At 41.6% G+C, this 23,061-nt stretch overlaps 1 protein-coding gene across 2 annotated transcripts in view; it reads left to right on the top strand.

Moving 5' to 3' along the window:
- ZNF804A (zinc finger protein 804A) overlaps positions 1-23,061 on the top strand; it is a 257,991-nt gene that overhangs the window by 224,846 nt on the left and 10,084 nt on the right. For both annotated transcript variants that reach the window (XM_030580832.1, XM_030580833.1), the window contains one exon: positions 17,113-17,243. In XM_030580832.1, coding sequence (XP_030436692.1) covers positions 17,113-17,243 — 131 coding nt within the window. The remainder of the gene's footprint in view (positions 1-17,112; positions 17,244-23,061) is intronic.

Raw genomic sequence — 23,061 nt, 5'->3', positions numbered from 1 at the left:
CAGACCCTCTTTTAAAGGATCAATTTAATCAACATTCTTACAACCACAGACTACACTAACGTAGCTAAAAGTGGGTCAGGAAATAGAGATAATGACTAAATTTTAATTCATGCTACTTCCATGGTATATCTGGATTTTCAGGAAAATATTAATGAAGTTCCACAACAAAGAATATGTAATATAGAAAGAAATATTTAAACATTTAAATAAATAGTGAAATTAATATTAGCTTAAATTTAAATTGATTAAAACAGAGGAAACTAGGGTCAAGTACATAGCATTTTACAGGTAGTAGAACTGGTATAAAAAAAGGCCCAAATACCATACCCTAGAAGAGCAAAGATTAAAAACCAGATATTCCTGGCTCCTGGTCATATGTTTAGACTATTAATTTAAATCATATCAGAACATTCCTTTCCTCACAAGGATGGACTTTTGGTTTAGGTACTAGGCAGACTCATGATTCATACCCAGATCAGCCACAGACTTCCTGAGCCTTGGGCAAAGCCTGAGGTCAGATGTGCTATGGCTTGTATCGCCAGGTAGGTTGGTGCAAACGGGACTTAGGGCAGGCAAAAACCCTTCCCAGGGAATATGATTGTGTCACTTCCACAACAATCCCAGATACAGAGCCTATTCCAGGGTGGAAGCAGGCACAGGCCCAAAGAAAAAAGGGGAGGTGAGAGGAGGTATAGGCGGGGTAGACCTGTGCCCTGGCAATTCTTGGAACTGCTCTAGCTTGGATGAGAGATTTCACAGACACTTTGCAGTCCATGACCAGGGGAGGCAAAAGGTGTTCAAATTCTAAAGTGATGGCAGCCATATAATTACCTAAACAGAATCTTCTGAATCTGAAATTTTGGTAAGGAATTCTCATGAGTCTCCCAAAATGTTATACTTCCAGTTAGGACAGAATTAAAGAAAAGCTTAAATCATGTCATTCATAGACGTTGTTTTTAGTTACTTCATAGTAACTACAGCCTACAGTACAGATGAAATTATATCTCATTGCTAATCCTCTAAACCATCCAACAAGTCCTCCACTCACTCAATGGACTTCCTCCCAAGGTTCCCTAACATTCACTGATTTGGGCACCATTCCTCCTAGCAGGGGCGGCTCCAGACCCAGCACGCCAAGCGTGTGCTTGGGGTGGCATGTCACGGGGGGTGCTCTGCCGGTCACTGGGAGGGCGGCAGGAAGGGTGCCTTCGGAGGCATGCCTGCAGAGGGTCCGCTGGTCCCGCAGCTCCACCGAAGCCACGGGACCAGCGGACCCTCCGCAGGCACACCTGCGGGATGTCGACCGGAGCCGCGGCACTGGCAACCAGCGGAGCGCCCCTCACGGCATGCCGTCGTGCTTGAGGTGGCAAAATGTCTAGAGCCGCCCCTGCCTCCTAGTAAAATTGTTTTGCTAGAGTGCTCACACAGGGCAGAAATTAAACACAGACCAAGTAAATGTGTCTAAATATTCAAACACAAAATCTGTTTACCCAGATCTAGTGAAAAAATCTTGTTTTACTGCAATACAAAAACCTGAAAGCTTAACCATTTTAACCATAAATTTAAACCAGTTTAGAATGTAGTTAAACAAGACACTATTCTTAAACTGATTCTAGGTCAGATTAGTAAAATAAAATAAAGGACATAGAATAATAGTAGCCTATCACCTGGCTGTCTCATCTGACTGCCCCCACAATGCTGCCTGCCCCCACAGTCCCGCCATGCTCCCACCCCATCAAATGCTATAAGCCACCAGGGACAACTCAGTGTCTTGCAGTCCCTAATGTCTTGCAGATTTTACACTAAGCCTGTTTGTCTTCCCCAGCTTCCACACTGCAGTTCCCAGTCCCTCTCTCAACTCTTCTGCATCCTTTCAACTATCGGCAATTTAGCAGTTCAACTCCTCATTATTTAGTCAGTGTGTAACTTAGTCCACATGGAGGAAACCTCTGTTTACAATTTCACAACTCTCTGTGCTGCTTTGAAAGTGATTGGTTTTTTTGTGCCTCTATGTAGGTGCAACCATGACAACATATTAGTTTAATTAATTTACCATAAAATAGCTAGGACTAAAAAAGTTATGAACTTCACCCTTACCACTCACCTGCTTTCTCAGTGGTTTACATCTAGCAGTTCAACTCTTTTCCCATTGGAATGTGCTGATTTGTCAAAACAATTTCTTTTGTGGAAACATATCCATTTCACCCATAGAATAGAAAGTTGTTGAGTGGTTAGGTAACTCCTTAGGCTGCAGGAATCCTAGATTCAAATCCTTGCTGCAATTCTGGCAGATCAGAGTCTCCCATGCCACAGGTGAGTGCCCTAACCAATCGCTTATTGGCTGTTCTGGTACAGATCTGTCTCAAACCTCTCCAGTTGGAGCTGTTCCATTTCATATAAATAAGAAATTAATTGGGGGTGGGTGTCTCTCTGTTTTTTCACGAAAAAAGTTTTAAAATGTCTCAGTTTTTGTCCCAAAGTGGAATGAATCCAAACCCTGAAACCTCTAAATTTTTCATGAAATGGAATTAGTTTCCAGCTAGCCCTAGTGCAAAGAGCCACTACTAATTATGCCACTACTATACTTGGTCATTTAGAAACAAACAATTCTACAAAGAGCTACAGTGGGAGTTTCAAGCAGTAATGGAAATACCTTATGATTTATTACACAGTATATGAAGAACCTGTGTAAAGTTGCTGGCAGGATGTGAGGGGAGTAGTAGAGGGCCCCAATATGGGTTCATCCCACATTGGGAACTGCAAATTCACTACCTTAAAATTACCCTTAAAGGATTGCTTCTTCAGCAATGCCCACGAGAGGTAAACCCCGTGAACATTCACCTCACTAGATGGGGTGTGATTTTGATAATGTGGAGGCAATGGACACACCTCCATACTCTGGATGGGGGAGGACAGGGATAGACTCAAAGCAGGAGAGTCTGGGTCTTCTCCCTGAAACATGTATATATGGGGAAAAGGAGAGGACACTCTCCTTTCTCGTTCCCTCCCTTCCCAGGTCAGGAGGTAGATCAACTCACATGGCATTCAAAAAAAGCACCTTGACCCACAGAAGCCAGCTGATTGGGTCTTGTCTGACAGGGGGGTGGCTCTTCCTTGCTCCTACTGGTGGCTCTTCCTTGCTCCTATTGGTGGGAGTAGCCATTTTGAGATCTGCTTGTTGCTGGCAAGTAGTCATTTTGGGCTCTGTTCCAGCCCACCTTTCCCCATTTATGGCTAATTATTGGATATCCTATGATGCTGGGGGCTAGGCTGATCATCAAATTTTGTTTGGGGTGTAGCATATAGTGAAATTGACAAACTTCTTTGTGGGCTTGTCACATTCCATGTGGTATCTCAGAGATCCAGTTGTGGGGGGCCTACATTATATTGTCACAACTTTAGTGGGTTGCAGGATGGTTGGTGGGGAAAAGAGGTCCTATGTGAGGTCCCTGTAACTCAGTGGGCTGCTTGGGCATGGGCCCAGAGCACAACCTTGCACAGTAGGGAGATATGTCTTGTGCACCATGTGGCTCCCCTAGTATAATCTCTCCTACCTCCTGTGTGGAGGAGTGAAGTGGGACAGGACTTTAGCTTCCAGCCAGGATCCCAGCAAGAGTGCATTGCCCTCATCCCCATCCTCAGGTTTGTAGAACCCAGGGCTATTGGTGCCCAGTTCAAATTCGCATTGTGGGGGGGAAATGGGCCTTGTTGGTTTTAGGGGTTTTAATACAGTTGCAGCATCTACATTTAACCATACTGTATTATTTCAAACATTTGTAAAGTACGCTAATATTATTCTTTCTCTCGGCTTCCTGGTGCATCTTGTTTCCTATAATTGTAAGCTACCTGTGGCAGGGATTGTCTTCATTTAGCTTGTCACCCATGGCTGAGTGAGCACAAATAATGATATGCTGAGTGTAGTTTAGCAAATAACTATGCTAAGTGAAGTGTCTTCTTTGTTCCTCTATTGGGAGGAGAGTTTGATCCCTCTGAAAGAGTCAAGGAGTTTGGCCCCCTAAATTAAAATGAGCATTCAGGTCATGAATGTGCTATAACAAATTGAAAAACTGGACTTCTCTTCTCCAAACTTTCACTAGTTAGAATCATAGACTTTAAGGTCAGAAGGGACCATTATGATCATTTAGTCTGACCTCCTGCACAATGCAAGCCACAGAATCTCACCCACCCACTCCTGTATCAAACCCTTAACCTATGTTTGAGCCACTGAGGTCTTCAAATTGTGGTTTAAAGACTTCAAAGTGCAGAGAATCCTCCAGCAAATGACCCGTGCCCCACACTGCAGAGGAAGGCCAAAAACCCCAGGGCCTCTGCCAATCTGCCCTGGAAGAAAATTCCTTCCCGAACCCAAATATGGTGATCAGCTAAACCCTGAGCATGTGGGCAAGACTCACCAGCCAGACACCCAGGAAAGAATTCTCTGCAGTAACTCAGATCTCACTCCATCTAACATCCCATCATAGGCCATTGGGCATATTTACTTCTAATAGTCAAAGGTCAATTAATTGCCAAATTAGGTTATCCCATCATACCATCCCCTTCATAAATGTATCAAGCTTAGTCGTCAAGCTAGATATGTCTTTTGCCCCCACTGCTTCCCTTGGAAGGCTGTTCAAGATGAGATGAACAATGATGTTGCAGTGAAGGCACAGAACTTGAATTCTGGAGATGAGTGTTCAATTCTTGGCTTTGCCAGACTTCCCAAGTGATCTTGGCAATAACGCAATCTCTCCGTGTTTCCAATTCCCATCTGTACAATGGGGATAATGTTAACCCACATGGGTGTAGATAAAATAATCAATGGTGCTTAGATACAACAGTGATGGGAACCATTTGAGTACTAAATGTGCAGAGAGAAGCACTCAGGTAGAAATATACTGATATACTTGAAGCACTGAACATAACATTATTTTCCACTATTCTAATCTTCAGTTTTACTAATGTCGGGAATGAATTGCTAAAAGTTCATTCTTTTTAGAGGTCTAATGCTCACTTTGATCACCTTGGTTGTGTGATGCCTGTTCTGTGGTTCTGTATCCCTTCTGTGACTGCTTCTCCTTTAGTACTTTCCAGGGTGTTGCCAGTATCTCCACTTGGTTGGCTATCCTCTTTTCAAGTCAGAACATTTTTATGCTGATTAATGTCCTAAATCCAACTTTGTTGGTTGCCAGGTTAGGGAACTAGGTCAGAAAATGCATCATTAGTTACAGAGGCCATCCCAAATGACTGCTCCTAAAAACTTTATGATGCACCTTCTTTATGGAAATGCTGTTTTACTGCTCTGAGCCTGAATCTAGTCTATGGATGGCCTAAAGCAGGTGTAATCTAGAGTGGGTAAATTCCACATTTAGGGGGAGGAGTAGCAAATATTTCATTGATGGGCTGATTTTAAAATAAAATGAGAACTATATGAAGCTACTTAATAGAGTATTAGCTGGGTGAAACCTAGTTGTGGGTTGAGTAAAACCTCATTCAAACGTATGTTTGAAAGCACCCTTCACAGTAAAACAGTTGGAAGAAACATTTATGTTACTGCATCTAAAACAAGGCCTACTAGAATTTGCCCAGGAACTAGCACTATGTGGGTGGGGGATTCCACTGGATATTGTGACCAGGAGTGGGAGAGAGGAAGGGAGGGAAAGCAAAACACAGAGAATTGCAGAGAGAAAAAAGTAAGAAAGCCAAGTGATCACAGTGTGACCCTAGAAAAAGCTGGAGAGAGCACTTGTCCTGTAGATACATTGACTGGGGCTTGGGGCTGCAAGCTAAGAAATTGCTTTATGCCTCTGTTGACCTGAGAATTAGTTCAGTGACCTGGATATTTGTCAAAGTCAGAAAAATTCCATGTAATTTGGTACAATTGTTAGTCTATGTCAAGAGAAAAGCAAGATTGTAATAGCAGTGGCGTTGTAAACCAGGAGAGCGGGCTCAGTAGAGCAGAGGGTCCCCACTATATCTGGCACTACACAATAACGGTTTTCTCCCCACTTTTATAAGCTTCATGAAAGTTTCACTGTTTTCCAATGAATTTATCTGACTTTCTTTTTGTTAAACAGGGTCGACTCTGTTAACATTGGATTTATTATATTGCTCATTTCTCCTTCTCTTACTACTGTTATTACAGTATTCAAATGCATCGTGTTCCATGTTTTAGTCTTTAAATGTTGTTGCTAGCTTGAGTGTGTTTATTAATTTATGGCTTCTCCATGTTTTTAAGCCTATTAGTCTGAAGTGAAGTGCTTATATCTTGATTTTTTTTTAAAGTATCCCCTTGCAAGGTAGTAGAAGGCTTGTAGAGGTGATGTAAGAAATGCACTTAATGCCGTTATGTGCTTTTGTTTCAGTAAGGGGCCTACTGCTTGGATTAAATTAGACCTTCCAGCAGTAGAAAGGTAGTGTGTCTACTAGACGATCTACTAGAATTCTTTGAGGGGGTCAACAAGCATGTGGACAAGAGGGATCCAGTGCATATAGTATACTTAGATTTTCAGAAACCTTTTGACAAGGTCCCTCACCAAAGGCTTTTAAGCAAAGTAAGCTGTTATGGGATAAAAGGGAAGGTGCTCTCATGGATTGGTAACTAGTTAAAAGATAGAGAACAAAAGGTAGGTATAAATGGTCAGTTTTCAGAATGGAGAGAGGTAAATAGTGGTGTCCCGCTGAGGTCTGTTCTGGGCTCAGTCCTATTCAATATATTTATGATCTGGGAAAAGGGGTAAAAAGTGTGGTGATACAAATTTGCTCAAGATGTTAAGTCACAGTCAGATTGCAAAGAGCTACAACTGGATCTCTGAAAACTGAGTAACTGGGAAAATGGCAGATGAAATTCAGTGTTGATAAATGCAAAGTAATGCATGTTGGAAAACATAATCCCAACTATACATATAAAATGATGGGTTCTAAATTACTGTTACCATTCAAGAAAGAGCTCTTGGAGTCATTGTGGATAGTTCTCTGAAAACATCCACCCAATGTGCACTGGCAATCAAAAAAGCAATCAGAATGTTTGGCATTATTAAGAAAGGGATAGATAACAAGACAGAAAATATGATATTGCCTCTTTATAAATCCATGGTACGCCCACATTTTGAATACTGTGTACATATGTGGTCACCCCATCTCAAAAATCTATATTGGAATTGGAAAAGGTTCAGAAAAGGGCAACAAAAATGATTAGGGATATGGAATGGGTGCCACATGAGGAGAGATTAATAACACTGGAACTTTTCAGCTTGGAGAAGAGACGACTAAGGGGCAATATGATAGAGGTCTATAAAATCATGACTGGTGTGGAGAAAGTAAACAAGGAAGTGTTATTTACTCCTTCTAACAGAGGAACTAGGGGTCACCAAATGAAATTAATAAACAGCAGGTTTAAAACAAACAAAAGGAAGTATTTTTTCATATAACACACAGTCAACCTGTGGAACTTGTTGCCATCAGCGCCAGCTCCAGGCACCAGACGAGAAAGCATGTGCCTGGAGCGGCACATTGTAAGGGGCGGCATTCCAGCCAGTCTTGGAGCAGCACTTTCCAGCCTCCCTGCTGTGGTTCTTTTTTTTTTTTTGCTTTGACCCCAGCCTGGGGGGCAGGAACTAGTGATCCCTGCTGCTCACTGTGCCGCCAGGCTCCCCGGGACGTGCCACTCCCTGCCATCTGCACCAGCTTCTGCCTCCCACATCGCTCTGAGCCCAGCCCAGCTGAGCCGCCTTTAAAGGCGCAGCTGAGCCAGCACCTCCTGCAGCCCCTGGGGGCTCTGCCTGCCAACCAGGAGAAGCACCCCTAGGCCAGAGGGGGAGCCCCTCTCGCCCGCTGCAAGTGGGCTGCAGTGCCGCCCTTCACACCCCTGCGAGCTGCCATGACCACCCTCCATGCGCTCTCTGCAGCTGCCTTTTTTTTTTCCCCTTCAGTAGTCCAGATGTTGTGAAGGCCAAGACTATAACTATCTTGGGAGCATACAATGGAGTAATATATGATTATTTACCTTTCAAATAACTTCATTGGGGTTAAAAAAAAGAGCTAGATAAGTTAATGGAGGTTAGGTCCAACAATGGCTATTAGCCAGGATGGACAGGGATAGTGTCCGTAGTCTCTATTACCAGAAGCTGGGAATGAGCGACAGAGAAAGGATCACTTGATGATTATCTGTTCTGATCATCCCCTTGGGGCACCTGGCATTGGCCACTGTCAGAAAACAGGATACTGGGCTAGATGGACCTTTGGTCTGACCCAGTAGGGCCATTCTTATGTTCTTATGTTCTTTCAGGTGTATGAAAATATTTGCAATGCACTACAAGTCCCAACATTTAAACTGCAAGTGATAACTATATTGGCAAATACATAGTAAATACTAAGAGCTAGATTGTAACTCTACAGCCCCAGTGAGTTCCCCAGGAGCAGGGCAAGAACCAGATTGGGACTCTGATATTCCCAATAGGGTTGCAGCTTTCCTCTTGCTTCGGAGGAAAGTAATCCATACTAAACCTTTTGATGATCCAGGTTACTTCCCTCCCCTGCAGGGTGACATGTATGTACATGCCTATGACTCTACCTCCTTCCCAGATCCCTGAGCCAAAGGAGGAATAGAAGTCTGGTGCCAGCTGTTCTCCCCCAGTCCACAGGCCCTGGTGATGTAGGTAACCTGGGCATGGGCATAAAGGCCTCCTTATGACTCCTTACTACCCTGTGTGGGTGTACAGATGGGCAGTCAATTGAAGTCTAAAGTAGCAGTAAAATAATGCTATATTATGTCTTGATCTTTCAGCTGGAGTCACGTGGGTGGAGTCTCAATAAAATCAACGGGGTTCAGCATGAGTATAAGAGTCCTTTCATGGATCCAATGCAGGACTGGAGTCTCAGGGTCAGCTTTCCCATTGCTCTGCACCTTGTGATGTCATTCACCAAGTGAATTCAAAATGGATGTAGAAGAACACCTAGTCATAATGGTAGCATTTCACACCACGTTTACACCATTGTGAATGACTACGCAAGGTGCAGAGCAATGGAGAAACAGGCCTTTAGTTCTCTCGGTGAAATTTCTTACTTAAATTATCAATCATTAACTATGTGCTGAGCTCTCTACTTGCTAGGATGCCATATCTTTTGCTCTGGCTTTCAAAAAGATGAGGAAAACATACATTTGGAGACTACATAAAGGTAACTCAGAACTTAGACCTGCTAACACCTACTGCAAAGTATATTTGTTATGACCAGGAGTAGTTCCATTGACTATGCATACTAGTATGTGTTTGCTGAATTAAGCCCTGCAACAAAATGTAGACAATATACCAAATACACAGTGAAAATTAGATAGTAAGGGACCCTTTTTTAACCACTTACACTTCCTGTACAGGGGGTTGGGATGTCAGTTATAAAATACAAATCACATAGTGTAAGTTGTTCATATAACACTTATAATGATTATATTCATCACCATTGCTTATCATATGAAGGACCATCCAGATCTAGCTGAGAGGAGAGCAAGTCTGCAACAAAAAGTTAGATGGAGGAAAAACAAACATTGCCTGAAAAGTTAGGTATGAAAATTAAAGCTGCCTCCGGGCACCTCACACAATTGGCACCTACTTACATGCAACAATCAAACAGAATGATTTGCTTACCAACATTTAATGTTTCATCTCTGCTTAAACTTACATGTACTGAACAAATAGGACCTGAGTAAGCTGATAAGAGGCTCAGATTGACATCATGATATTTGCTTTGCAGTGCTGTGTTGCCTGAAAGAAATACTGAGCAGTAGGGGCTTATTTGCATACAAGAGCTAGCTATGCAGCTATGTGCATCTGCCCTTTATCCAGCTCTGAATACAGCTGTCCTAGGAAACCTTTAACATCCTTGTTCGTGCTCATTATGTTCCAGATCCTGCACCATGCAAGGATCAAGACCTCAAATTGTGCAGTAAATACAAATGTACAACACTGACAATTTTGGACAGATTTTGAACCCTCTACTCTCATTGGCGACCAGTTTCTCAAAGAAGTAGCCCCATTAATTTCAATGGAAACCAAATTACAATATTATAACATAAGAACATAAGAACGGCCATACCGGGTCAGACCCAAAGGTCCATCTAGCCCAGTATCTGTCTACCGACAGTGGCCAATGCCAGGTGCTCCAGAGGGAATGAACCTAATAGGCAATGATCAAGTGATCTCTCTCCTGCCATTCATCGCCATCCTCTGACAAATAGAGGCTAGGGACACCATTCCTTACCCATCCTGGCTAATAGCCATTAATGGACTTAACCACCATGAATTTATCCAGTTCTCTTTAAACGCTGTTATAGTCCTACCCCTTCACAACCTCCTCAGGTAAGGAGTTCCACAATTTGACTGTGCGCTGCGTGAAGAACTTCCTTTTATTTGTTTCAAACCTGCTGCCTGTTAATTTCATTTGGTGACCCCTAGTTCTTGTCTTGTGGGAATAAGTAAATAACTTTTCCTTATCCACTTTCCTCACATCACTCATGATTTTATATACCTCTATCATATCCCCCCTTAGTCGCCTCTTTTCCAAGCCTTTTTCTAGCCTCTTTAATCTTTCCTCATATGGGACCCTCTCCAAACCCCTAATCATTTTAGTTGCTTTTTTCTGAACCTTTTCTAGTGCCAGTATATCTTTTATGAGGTGAGGAGACCATATCTGTATACAGTATTCGAGATGTGGACGTACCATGGATTTATATAAGGGCAATAATATATTCTCAGTCTTATTTTCTATCCCCTTTTTAATGATTCCTAACATCCTGTTTGCTTTTTTGACTGCCTCTGCACACTGCGTGGACATCTTCAGAGAACTGTCCACAATGATTCCAAGATCTTTTTCCTGACTCGTTGTAGCTAAATTAGTCATTCGCAGATGATACTAAACTGCTCTTAACTATCTTGAGCAGTTTAGTATCATCTGCGAACTTTGCAACCTCACTGTTTACCCCTTTCTCTTACAATAAGTGAAATGAAGTGCTATTAAGGGATGTTTTCTAATTTCTGTATAGCTTTGGCTCGGCTTCCTTGTGAAAGTTAAAAAACAAACAACCCTTTTATCTTTAACAACACTGTATCTTCTCTTGTCCTATTGCATGTGTCATTTCTTATTCACTGCATAAATTTCTCACTGGAGGAAAAACAAACATTTACAGTCAAAAAATGATTGAGCTCCGCAATATGTAGTGAAGTCCCTACCATTGTAATGTCAATGTGTTTTTTCTCCTTTTTATACATTTTTAATATCCATCACCATGCTAAGTGCTCAGAATAAATTTATGAAATGAACTACTTTAAGTTTGAAAAGAGAGATGTGAGTGCAAAGTGGACACCAGGATCAGCATCATATAATCTATTGGAATACAAGAATACACTAGGGTGACCAGATGTCCCGATTTTATAGGGACAGTTTCGATTTTTAGGTCTTTTTCTTATATAGTCTCCTATTACTCCCTACTCCTGTCCTGATTTTTCGCATTTGTTGTTTGGCCACCCTAGAATACACAGAGGTAATAAATCGTATGAAAAGAGGCCTCAAACATTTGGTCTTTTGCTTTGGAGGACAGCTATCATACACCCAAAAATCTTGCCTGAATTGTTTAATCTTGCACTTTTTTAGCAGAGTAATAGACCCTCACTTTTTTTGTTGACTATCTTGGGAGCATACAATGGAGTAATATATGATTATTTACCTTTCAAATAACTTGATTGGACTCATCATGGTTTCTCTCAAAGGCATACACAACTACCAGAAATATAATATGGAACTTGTAGGAAAAAAAGGAGGACCGATCCATCTATAAGCACAATATTTCACTTATCTGTTTCTCAACATATTTTTTAGTATCTGAGAACATCTGAATGGACAGATGGAATAGCAGCAGCATCACCTGCTATGGCAAAGACAGGCACGGAGCGTAGCTAAGTAAATTGTGCTGTGTTGCATTTTTTTACATCTCAGTGAAAAAGAACAAAAGAGAGAGAGAGAGAGGAAATAGAAAAAGAAATATAACAAACATTTTACTGGGCACTTTTGTAAATTTCATTAAATGCACTTCTGGTACGGGCCAGTACTGTAAGGAAAGTCCTGAGTGCACATTGAATGACATGAAATCAGAAAACCTGGCACTGTCACTTCTCTATGTCCAAATGGCTAGTGATCTTTGGCAATCCCAGTGCCCTCATCTGCCAAGATCCACAAAAAATGATGCTTAACAACTGGCTCAAAAGTGGCCTTAGGCATTGATTCATTGTCTATTTACCTTGAAACAAGAGAAAAGGCAGTGTTGTTATCGATTCCAGGGATGACCAGGCAGTAGCATAAACATATATGTAAGCTGCTTGATTTAAAGTAACCTGCGCAACACGTTGATAATATGGACTGCAGTTTAGTTATCTGACCAAGAAAGAACCCATTTATTCCTGAATCTTTCAACACATAATTACCACCAAAATTAACAGAAATTCTAAGAAAATAATATCCCTTTACTGATCAGCAGAACTCCCAGAGGGAGGTACACATCAATCCCCCACTGAAAAACACACAGAACCTGAACTGAACCAGCAGAGATATCTGAGCGAACCTTAATATCTGCCTCAAAAATCTACTCTGTCTGCTGGAATGAAATGCCACTGAAAGCAGGAGGCAAGAATTGCTGCTCGCCCAGTAGATAATCCTGCAGCCTTCTTGTGAATCAAATAGAATAGTGTGACCATCTGGCACCAGGTGTGGCTGCTGCCAAGTGAGAACAGAAGATAAATCATAGGACAATGACACAAAACACATAACATTCAAGCATCCATTTAAAAACTAGCTGTTTCAGAAGCCCAAGGCAGTCATCCTTAAGCACCACAGGTTTTTGACTAAGTGCTTTTCTTCATTGCAACAGTTAGCTGAAGTTAGTACACTTGAGTTACTCCACTTGAGCTAGCCTAGCTTAAGTGAGAACAGAGTGAGAGTGACCACATTGTGAAGCAACATTCTTCCTACACAAAGTGATAGGAGTGAAGCCAAAAAAATGTAACTCCAGCTGCTGCATATTCACTGCATTTCTAGCTAGTACATCAACCTTAGCACCGGACAGGCTGGCTGGCTCAAGCTTAAAGCCCCACTTAATTCGAGCTAGAGATTTTTGTGGGTGGGTGGGAGTTGGGTTATGGGGCAAACCTGAAGTTTGCAGCAATGTAGTGAAGACAAAACCTTAAAGTAATACATTGTCTGTCATACCCAATTCATTCTCAAAGTAAGTTAAGACAGTCTTACTGTCCAAGTTGCCAGCTTGCTATCCCAGGCCCTGCACAAGGATGAAGAAACAGGGAAGAGGAAAAGTGGTTTCCTATATCAGAAATAGTTGCTATCCTCCCTCTCTCCCTACAGAAGTAGAGAAGGGAGACACTAGGTCCAGAGAAATAGCAGCTGTCCAGGTGACCACAACAGCAGCACACACTTATGGGGCTCCCTATAGAGCTGCCTCATCCCCACATGTGAGGAACAGAGGGTTGCTTTCCCCTCTCCCATTCTGCAGATACTCACCAGGCAGTGAAATAGGGCCGGAGACAGATTCCACTCAACCTGCTGAATTCAGAACTATTGCAGCTGCTCTTATTTCATTCCCCACAAGGGGGTCATGGCTGCAGGATCTGGAGCACAAAGTACCTGAGACTGGTGGACACCTCCAGGACTTTGCAAGGGTAGCTGCAACTTGTCTCATTGGGAAGCTCCTAGAGTTACTGTGGATCCCACTGCTGCTGCTACCATCCTCAGGGCTCCATTAGGGAAGCACTGGCAGACCTAGGACCTGGCTGGCTGGCGGAGGAGATTCAAGGGAATTCCTTGGGATTTGGTCCAAGTCAGCACCACCATGTCTACCTGCTGAAGCATGGCAAGGCATCCTGCACCAGAGGGCATGAGTAGAACGACTTCTTCTCTTTAGCCAGGATACAATGACCCTCACTCACTATGGGGCAAAGGGTGAGGGAGATTCAGAAGGCAGGGAGGAGCTGGCCTACTAGAAGAGGGTGATGGGACATTGGCTGAAAACCTCCCCTTCCAGGCTAACTGAAGCCCCAGTGAGGCAGGATAGGTTTTCTGAGGAGACAGGAGGAAAACCTGGTTACTGTGGTGAGCCATACTGTAAATGTTTGTTTTAATGTTTAATTTTAATAAGGTAGCATTGTGTTTGGTTAGCTCATGTATTCGTTTTAGTTCTGCTGCCAGCGTGTGTTTGTCTTTCGGGATTAAAAGTGTAATTGGTTTGACTGTTTGTAGTTTGTTTAAAGTACAGTTAGATTTGAAAGTTTGTTCCATTTACATTTCAAGTGCTATGTGTGGGTACACGAGGACATGTGGGTACACCAGTGAATGTAGGTTTTCACTGTGACTGTAGCACAACTTTTCCCCTCCCATTCTTGCTGCAGTTGTGTGTGTGTGTATGTGTGTGTGTGTGTGTGTTGTTGTTGGTGGTGGTTTTTTTGCCCTTGTCTATTTATTTATTCGCTTGGTACTTCCATATCTGAGGAAAAATTGCTGATTTTGTTTGGCCTCCGGCATACACTCTATACAATATCTTTATTTCTTTTGATATCTAGTACAGTTCAGAACACTGTGGCAGTTGTGACTGAAGATTCAAGGCAAAAAGACAGCCGAAATTGTATGGGCAATACGACGGGCTACATTGTCAAGTGTTATATGGGATTTTTAGTTGCAGGATTCCCATTGATTTTAACAGCTAAAATACTATTCAATATTTTGAATTTTTTTCCATGGTGCATATCCTTGAACTTCTATTTTTCATGACAAACACATTGAAAAGCAGGGCCTTGGATGTGGAGTTCATGCTAGAACAAAATTTGTATCATTAGAAGGATGAGAGTGCACTGAGGCAAATAGCTGAAATGAGATAGTGTGTGGTGTATGAGTTGGAAGAAAGAACAATTTAACGAGGAAGAAGCCTCTCATAGAAGGTATTAAATAGGCTATGTACATAGGCACATTTAGCAGGTATGGTTTTGGCTCACATTATGTGCATCTGTGAGGTACATTATAGTACAAAAGGTCACCTTGTGACTGTGGATCTTTGTGCAGTTTTATAATATAGAAAAAAACAATGCAAAAGGGGAAAAGAAAACATTTCTTAGAAAGTGGAGTATAGCAAATTAGTCAGACCTGCACAAATTTTGCTGGGTAAAAACATACACCTCACTTATAAACAAAGTCATAGCTCTTGATTGTTCTATACATATATGAAACTCATTTGCATTAAGGGCTAGTCTCATTATTTATTACTATAGCAAAAGGAAAGTGGGCTGTGTGGAGAATTTAAAATATTATGGGAAGGAAGGAATGGAAACTAGCAGTCATGATGGAAGATATTTTTGTAACAGACTCCTGGATGGATAGGGCATAAGATGTAGTAAGGCTGGGTTTATATTAATATTGAATATTTGAAAGGATTATAGAGACAGTGATCTAGGTCAGATACTGGGAAATTTGCTAAAAGCAAAGAACGTAAGAATGGCCATACTGGATCGCACCAATGGTCCATCTAGCCCACTATCCTATCTTTTGACAATAACCAGTGTCAGGTACTTCAAAGGAAATGAGAAGTACAAGGCAATTATTAAGTGATCCAACCCCAGTCATCCAGTCCCAGCATCTGACTGTCAGAGGCTTAGGGGGACACCCAGAGTACGGAGTTGTGTCTTTGACCATGTTGGCTAATAGCCATTGATGGACTTATCCTCCATTAACTTATTTAATTCTTTTTTAACCCAGTTATAGTTTTGGCCTTCACAACATCCCTGGCAGCCACAGGTGGACTGTGCATTATGTGAAGAAATACTTCCTTTAGTTTGATTTAAATCCACCGCTTACTAAATTAATTGGGTGACCCCCTGGAAGAAGATCTAAAAGATCTTCTGAAACTGAAATCTCTGGTAGCTCAGAGTGCTTTACTGCAGCCATCTTCTTCAAAATACAAAAACTAGTTGATTTGAGACAAAAATAGTTTCATTGGAAAACTTGATTAAACTTTAATCTGAAACAAATTGCTTGCTTGCATGATTCATCTGGAACAAACTTTGTGTAGGGTGAAGAGAGGCACACTCAAGCAAATAGATTTACTTGATGAACGGCAATGAGATAAAGCTGTGTTAATTACAAGGCAATCTCAGATGGATGAATTGAGATGGTATTGGAGAATCAGATCAGAAACAAAAATATCTGGTGAGTTGGCATCCACTTCCAACTGGAGAGGAAAGCTCCTGATCCCATTACATACATGGAATAAGTGATTGCCTCAATGTTGGGAACAGAAGGGTAAGATGACCACATCAATGACATATAGTAGATATCTGCAAAGTTTCTGTGAGAGAGATGGTTTTGAAACTCAAGTGGAGCACAAATGTTGCCATGATCTGGAAGCTGACAGTAACCAGGAAAAAAAGACTTATCATTTGAAGGAAACAACATTCTAAACTTTCCTTTTCTCAGCCTAGCAACACAGAAGATAACGAGTGTGGGTGAAACCTACTTTCACAAAGAAAATATGGAGGTAGCATTTATGGTTCTGAGCTGGGGCAAATTAAGGCATATGTGCTATAAGCCTGTACTTAAGAGAAAAGTTTAGCTATCCACCAAGTCAAATAAAATTAATTTCTGGATTGTTTTGGCCAGTGTATCAAAAATGTTTTTCACACATAGCTGTTGTTTTTCCTTTCAACATAGCAGACAAAATTACTGATGTAATGCCATTGTACTCCATGGAATTACACCAGGGATGAACTTGGTCTAAATTGTTTAAGTAAAAAGATACAACAACATACCATTACTCAGTAAATATATTTGGGAAAGGACCATGCAGTAATCTGATTGAATATTGCTGAACTACCAAATGTGTCATTTCTAACACGAAAAATAAAAGAAACCAACAAAAGTGCAACTGAACTTTGTCAGCAGAACAAAATAATGCCATAGTAATGGTAATGCTATGGTGTATTTACTACCCAACAAGGGAAAATGACAGTCTCATAGTTGTTTACCATGGCCATCAGGGATTCTCTTCATTAAATTTTTTTTTATTATTTTTAATAGAGACTCAAGGAACTGAAACAGAGGGAGTTTGCTCGAAATGTAGCTTCCAAGTCAAGAAAAGATGAAAGGAAACAGGAAAAGGCCCTCCAACGTTTGCACAAGTTAGCTGAACTGAGGAAAGAAGCAGCATGGTGAGTGAATAACTACTGAAATGGAAAAAGCACTTGAAAAATAATCCCCAAACTATTAGTTGGGGTTGTGGGACACATGACTGTTAAGATCCTGAGCCCAGAACAAGGTGCACATATTTTTATGGCAAACTTTAAGCTGTATGTATGCAGTAATTTGATCTGGCACTGTGTGAAGAAATAAATGTTTAACATCACTTTTTTAGTGGAGCTAAAATGACATGTATTTTTAGTTAAAAATATGTTCCATATATATTTCATAAAGCCAAGCACAGTGTTGAAAGCATTAGTGAACTAGGTCAAGCATTTGAAGCTTGGCATTATTTTATTGATGAGGAAAGGATACACTCTATCTTTCCTGGATGTAACAAATCTGTGTGACTTAGAGTTTGAACTGGTCACCTGGGAATGCACCAGGAAATCTAGGTTTAAATTTAAATAGCTAGAGAAACTATATTGGGGAATACCTTAAAAGAAAATGTTCCTTTTCCTGAACCCATCAAGGTGCTTAGTCTAACCATAACAATCATGTCTCACCAGATGTATATTCTCTATTGAATCTGGAAATATATTTCTAGTTGATATTGATATTTCTTAGTTTGAGGTGACAGCCTTTTTACCAAAAAATTACATGCTTATGAAACAGACAACTCAGTGTAAAAGAATTTGAATCACTTTCAGTTTGTTCCAACATAGATCTAACAATCATAGAAAAAATTGTCGGTGGTTAATCTGTAAATGGAATGTTTATTCAGATGTTGTCTATGGTGAGACTTGCATCTCACTTGGTGAACTGCCACATTATTCAGTTGAAAGTGAGGGCTATAGTTTTCTGTCAAAAATTGGTAACATCTGTATGTAGTACAACATATTGAAACAAAGTCCATCTAAACAAGTGGGAATGTCCTGGATGCAGGCAGGTATGTATGGAATGAATAGTACAGGCTCACAGTTTGTAATTTCTTTGAGGCAACATATATATATTAACGAGAAGTGACAGGTTTTTTTCACTACTGTATTAAGGCTTTGCAACCTTTAAACAACACACAGCTAAATCCTTCTCTCTAACTCCCCATGCTGTGTTAGTGATAATACGGAATGGCATCACTGTTAATGGTATACAGCAGATAGGATGAAAGACAATGGAGCATCTAGTGTATATACTGAGTTGAAATTGCTAGTTGGACTCCTGGGATAGCGTATGCATCTAGATATGGCTATACATGCTTAAGAAGCACAATTCAGGAGTGATACTTGATACATCAGAAAAAAAAGGCAAACATTTCTGTTAAAGTCTGACTATACTGTGAAAAGTGACTGTATAAATGACATGGAGATTCCATATTTAGTCTATCTCAATGACTTGCATATTGAACTTGATTTGTTTACAAGCAATACATCTAACTACTAGCTTTATAAACTCTCATGATCTGAAAATTCTCGACAATTCATGTCCAGTAATATGAATTCTGCAATCAGAAATTAGCTTTTTGTCTTTTATTTATGGTACATAAGTCCAAGTTGCACATCTATACCGTATTGACCTCTTTAATGCTAACGTTGTAAGTACCTCATTTTGTCAGTAAGCTAATATACATGTGTTGGAATAAAGACATATAGGTCTGTAAAAGTCACTAATAGCCCCCCTTAACAGCTTATAAGCAGCCAGTAAAAAAAAGCAGGAGCCTCACAAACACAGTATCCTGAACTTTTGAACTGTCTCACCTTATCAATGTTAAGGCAGTTAAAGCTGGTTCTTAGCTGGTTTTTGCTAAGCAGATTGCAGAAGTGCAGGGTTTGTTAACCACCAATCAAATGCTAACACGACCGAAGCCTGTGTGTGTGTATAAAAAATTCTTAATTTTTACATTAAGTAAAATCTTTTGTACCAAGGTACAGGCTCTCCTTTTTTCTGAAAAATAAAGTATTTTTCCTTATCCCTGTCAGGCTGTTATTGGCTCTCAGCTAGGCAAACCCGATATTTCAATAACAGTTTCTGGTGACCCCAGACGGGACCCTCCTAGCTCGGACATCAGACTCTGGACGGCTGCGGCGAACTAGGAGTGGCGCCACAGGGGTGTTTAGCCCCTCTTCCTCATTCCGCCGCAGCCCCTGGGGTTCGTGCTCCGATAAGGTGAGCCCTAACAGGATAAGAAAACGCTATCTGGTTCTGGTTTGCTATCTGGTTCTGGTTCTGTTCTGCTTAACCGGTTACTGTTGTTTTTCTGATCTGTTCATTGGGCGTTAGGTGTGTGGGCAGAACTGAGCCTCTCGTTTGTAATTCCTCAGGGTGGAAGCCATTGCTTGTGATGAAGCTCTGAGGTCGAGTTGAGATCCTTCTGTCCCGTCCCCTGTAGTGGTCAGTGTATAGAGGTAGAAAAACCTGGATTAGACCATAATTCCCTCTGCTCTCTGTGTAATTCTCTGTTCTGTTTGAGTGTCAGAAGACAGATGGGTGGGTTTCTGGATAAACCCTCTAAGAATAGTCCTTTGAATTATATGTTAAGTAAATGGCCTTTACCTGGTATTCAAAAAAAAATGTCAAGAAAAAATTGATTAGTTAAACACCAATGGGCCATATGTTTTTGTCCAGATGGCAAGCCTCACAAGGGAGGACTCGGGTAGTCTTGTGAGTAAAAATGTTTAAGGGAAGAGGCCAGGAAGGGTGGGGGCAAGTTGAGAAGCTCACCTTCCTAGCTAAACTGGTAGTAGAACAAGTTGGTGCCCATAAAAAAAACGGTTCAGCAAAAAAAGCAGAATCGGGCCCAGGCGGGCAGGCAGAGAGATTGGAAAACAAGTTAAAAAATTTTAAGGATATAATGAAAGGAAGGATTAAGTAAGTGTAAGCATGGAAATTTCAAATACCCAGAACAATACTTAAAATAGTAATTTAAATTAATAAAAGTAGCTGTTAAAAAACAAGCAAATAATTTAAAAAAAAGTAAAAAGTTAATTCTGTAGTTGCTGGAGGGAACAGTAGTTGAACTTTGTAAAAATGCCAAAGAGGAAAGTTCTTGGTGTCTTTGAAATGTTTGTAAATAAATTCAGGCAAAGAAATTATTAGATTGCAATCATTTGGCTATAAACAATTTAGTTAAATTAGCTAAAAAATATATACAGTGCTATGTAATTAAAATTTTATTAAGCTCTAAAAGGCACTATAAGTAGTAATGTTTTCTTTCAGTGTTTAAAAGCAGAAGTTAAAAGTAAAAAGCAATCAAAATTCTAGTAAAGTTAATTATGTCCCTTTTAAAATAAAAATATTTAAGCTGTAAATAGCTTTAAATCCAAAAGCAAGCCAAAAAGCATCTGTATTAATGCAAATTATCTAACTAATAAGGTAAAAACCACTGAAACCTGGGCTGCCTATAAAACAAATACAAAAAAAAATAAAATAATTCCTCTGTTTTGCCTAAAATCAGCAAAAGTATTTGTATATTTTAAGCAATAATTAACTGCCCAAAAAAAAAACCTCTGTTTTTTTTTGTCTTTCAAATAATAAAAAAAACACTAATGCCAGCTGAACAGCATTTAACGTACCATGCATTTACTGGCACAATAAAAATTATATTTTGTGTTCTATGTTCTGTTTTATAGTGTTTACCCTGTAGCCAAAATTGTTATGTTTAATATTTTCATAAAATAGTCTAATTTAAAATCAAACAAAAAAAATGCAAATACTTATTTTAGTCAACTTAAATTACAAAATATTTAAATAAATCAAAACAATATAATATACTAAAATCTAACACATTTGCTTAAATTAAAAAAAACTTCATTAACCAAATTATTAATTTAAAAAATTGTTATTAAAATTTGCATACCAAGAGTCTTTGGAAGCAAAAACATAAAAAATTAACCCACTCCCCATATTATACATAAAATCCTTCTGGCTACCTCAAATTTCTAGCCAAAAGGCTAAAAATAATAAACTATTAAACTACAAATTATATTAAATAAACTCCTCATAATAAGTGTACTTGTCCTGGCTTGTTGCTCCAAAGCTCAGTAAAAAATTATTTTAATAAATGTATATATATATAGCATATATTAAATAATAAAACTAATATACTATATAATGGCAATATTTTATATATTCATTATTAAAAATATATATATAAATAAAAAATAAAAGTTCTTCTTCGAGTGTTTGCTGATATCCATTCCAGTTAGGTGTGTGTGCGCCGCATGCATGTTCGTTGGAAGATTTTTACCCTAGCAACACTCGGTGGGTCGGCTGGGCTCCCCCTGGAGTGGCGCTGCTATGGCGCCGGATATATACCCCTGCTGACCCAGCCACTCTTCAGTTCCTTCTTACCGCTCGGGGAGTAGCCCCTTCCCCGCACCCGGTGCCGGAGCCCATGCCCGGCTCACTGGGTTTCAAACCAGGCTCGGCCTGCCACAAGCCGATGCCGACAGGAGATCCTCACAACTCCTGTTTGAAGTGCCTCGGGGAATCGCACTTGACAGCTAAGTGCCCCATTTGCAAGGCTTTTAAGCCGAGAACAAAAAGGAGCAGAACTTTCACTTACCCTTCCGCCTTCGGCACCGAGCGCTGGTCACTCGGCGGGCAGAAACACCTCCTCGGCACCGGACCGTGCCGGCACTGCCAACGCCTCTCGGCACCGGCCGTCGCCGGCACTGATGTCAACCCGGCACCGCTCCCTCTTTCCGAGGTTGAGAAAGCCTAAGACTCCTCCTGCTTCCATGCCAACTGCACCTCAGCCAGAGAGCTCGTCTAAGTTGGATCGCCCAGCGCCGACACCTGCAGAGGCACCGATGACGTCCGCAACATCGATTCCGGTCCCACAGGGCCGCCGAATCCAGTGCTTGACAGCTCCCCGGCAAGCGCTGTGGTTGAGCTCCCTGCTCCTGCTGCTTCCATGCCAACTGCACTGCAGCCAGAGAGCTCGTCTAAGTCGGATCGCCCGGGACCGACACCTGCAGAGGCACCGATGATGTCGATTCTGGTCCCACGGGGCCGCCGAATCCAATGCCTGACAGCTCCCTGGCATGCGCCATGGTTGAGCTTACTGCTCCTGCTGGTTCCATGCCAACTGCACCGCAGCCTGAGAGCTCGTCTAAGTCGGATCACCCGGCACCGACACCTGCCCAGGCACTGACAACGTCGGCACCGTTGATCCCAGTCCCATGAGGGCCATCGAATCCAGTGGCCGACAGCTCCCTGGTGCGCGCCGTGGTTGAGCTCCCTGCTCCTGCTGCTTCTGTGCCAACTGCACCGCAGCCAGAGAGCCTGTCTAAGTCGGATTGCCCGGCACCGACACCTGCTGAGGCACCGATGATGTCGGCACCGTCAATCCCGGTCCCACGAGGGCCGTCGAATCTGGTGCCTGACAGCTCCCTGGCGCGCGCCGTGGTTGAGCTCCCTGCTCCTGCTTTGCCAACTGCACCGCAGCCAGAGAGCCTGTCTAAGTCGGATTGCCCGGCACCGACACCTGCCGAGGCACTGACGATATCGGCACCGTCGATCCCGGTCCCACGAGGGCTGTCGAATCTGGTGCCTGACAGCTCCCCGGTACGTGCTGTGGTTGAGCTTACTGTTCCCTCCATGCCAGAGACATTCCCAACAGCGAGGGATCTCATTGCCAAGTGGCACCATTCATGATCATGGTCCCGCAGACACTCCAGGTCTTGTCAGCACTCTCGTTCCTGACGCCACTTGCAGTCCCGGTGCTGTTCTCCTCCTCCTCAGTACCAGTCGCACTTGCCGCACTGATCGGTATCATGTTCACCAACCCGCTACTCTCAGCACCATTCCAGCTCCTGGCAACGCTACAGGCATTGTGACTCCCATAGCCGC

This window comes from Gopherus evgoodei, chromosome 11 (assembly GCF_007399415.2).
Source record: "Gopherus evgoodei ecotype Sinaloan lineage chromosome 11, rGopEvg1_v1.p, whole genome shotgun sequence".
NCBI lineage: Eukaryota > Metazoa > Chordata > Testudines > Testudinidae > Gopherus > Gopherus evgoodei.
The sequence above is the reverse complement of the archived record's forward strand: the minus strand, read 5'-3'. Positions and strand labels throughout refer to the sequence as shown.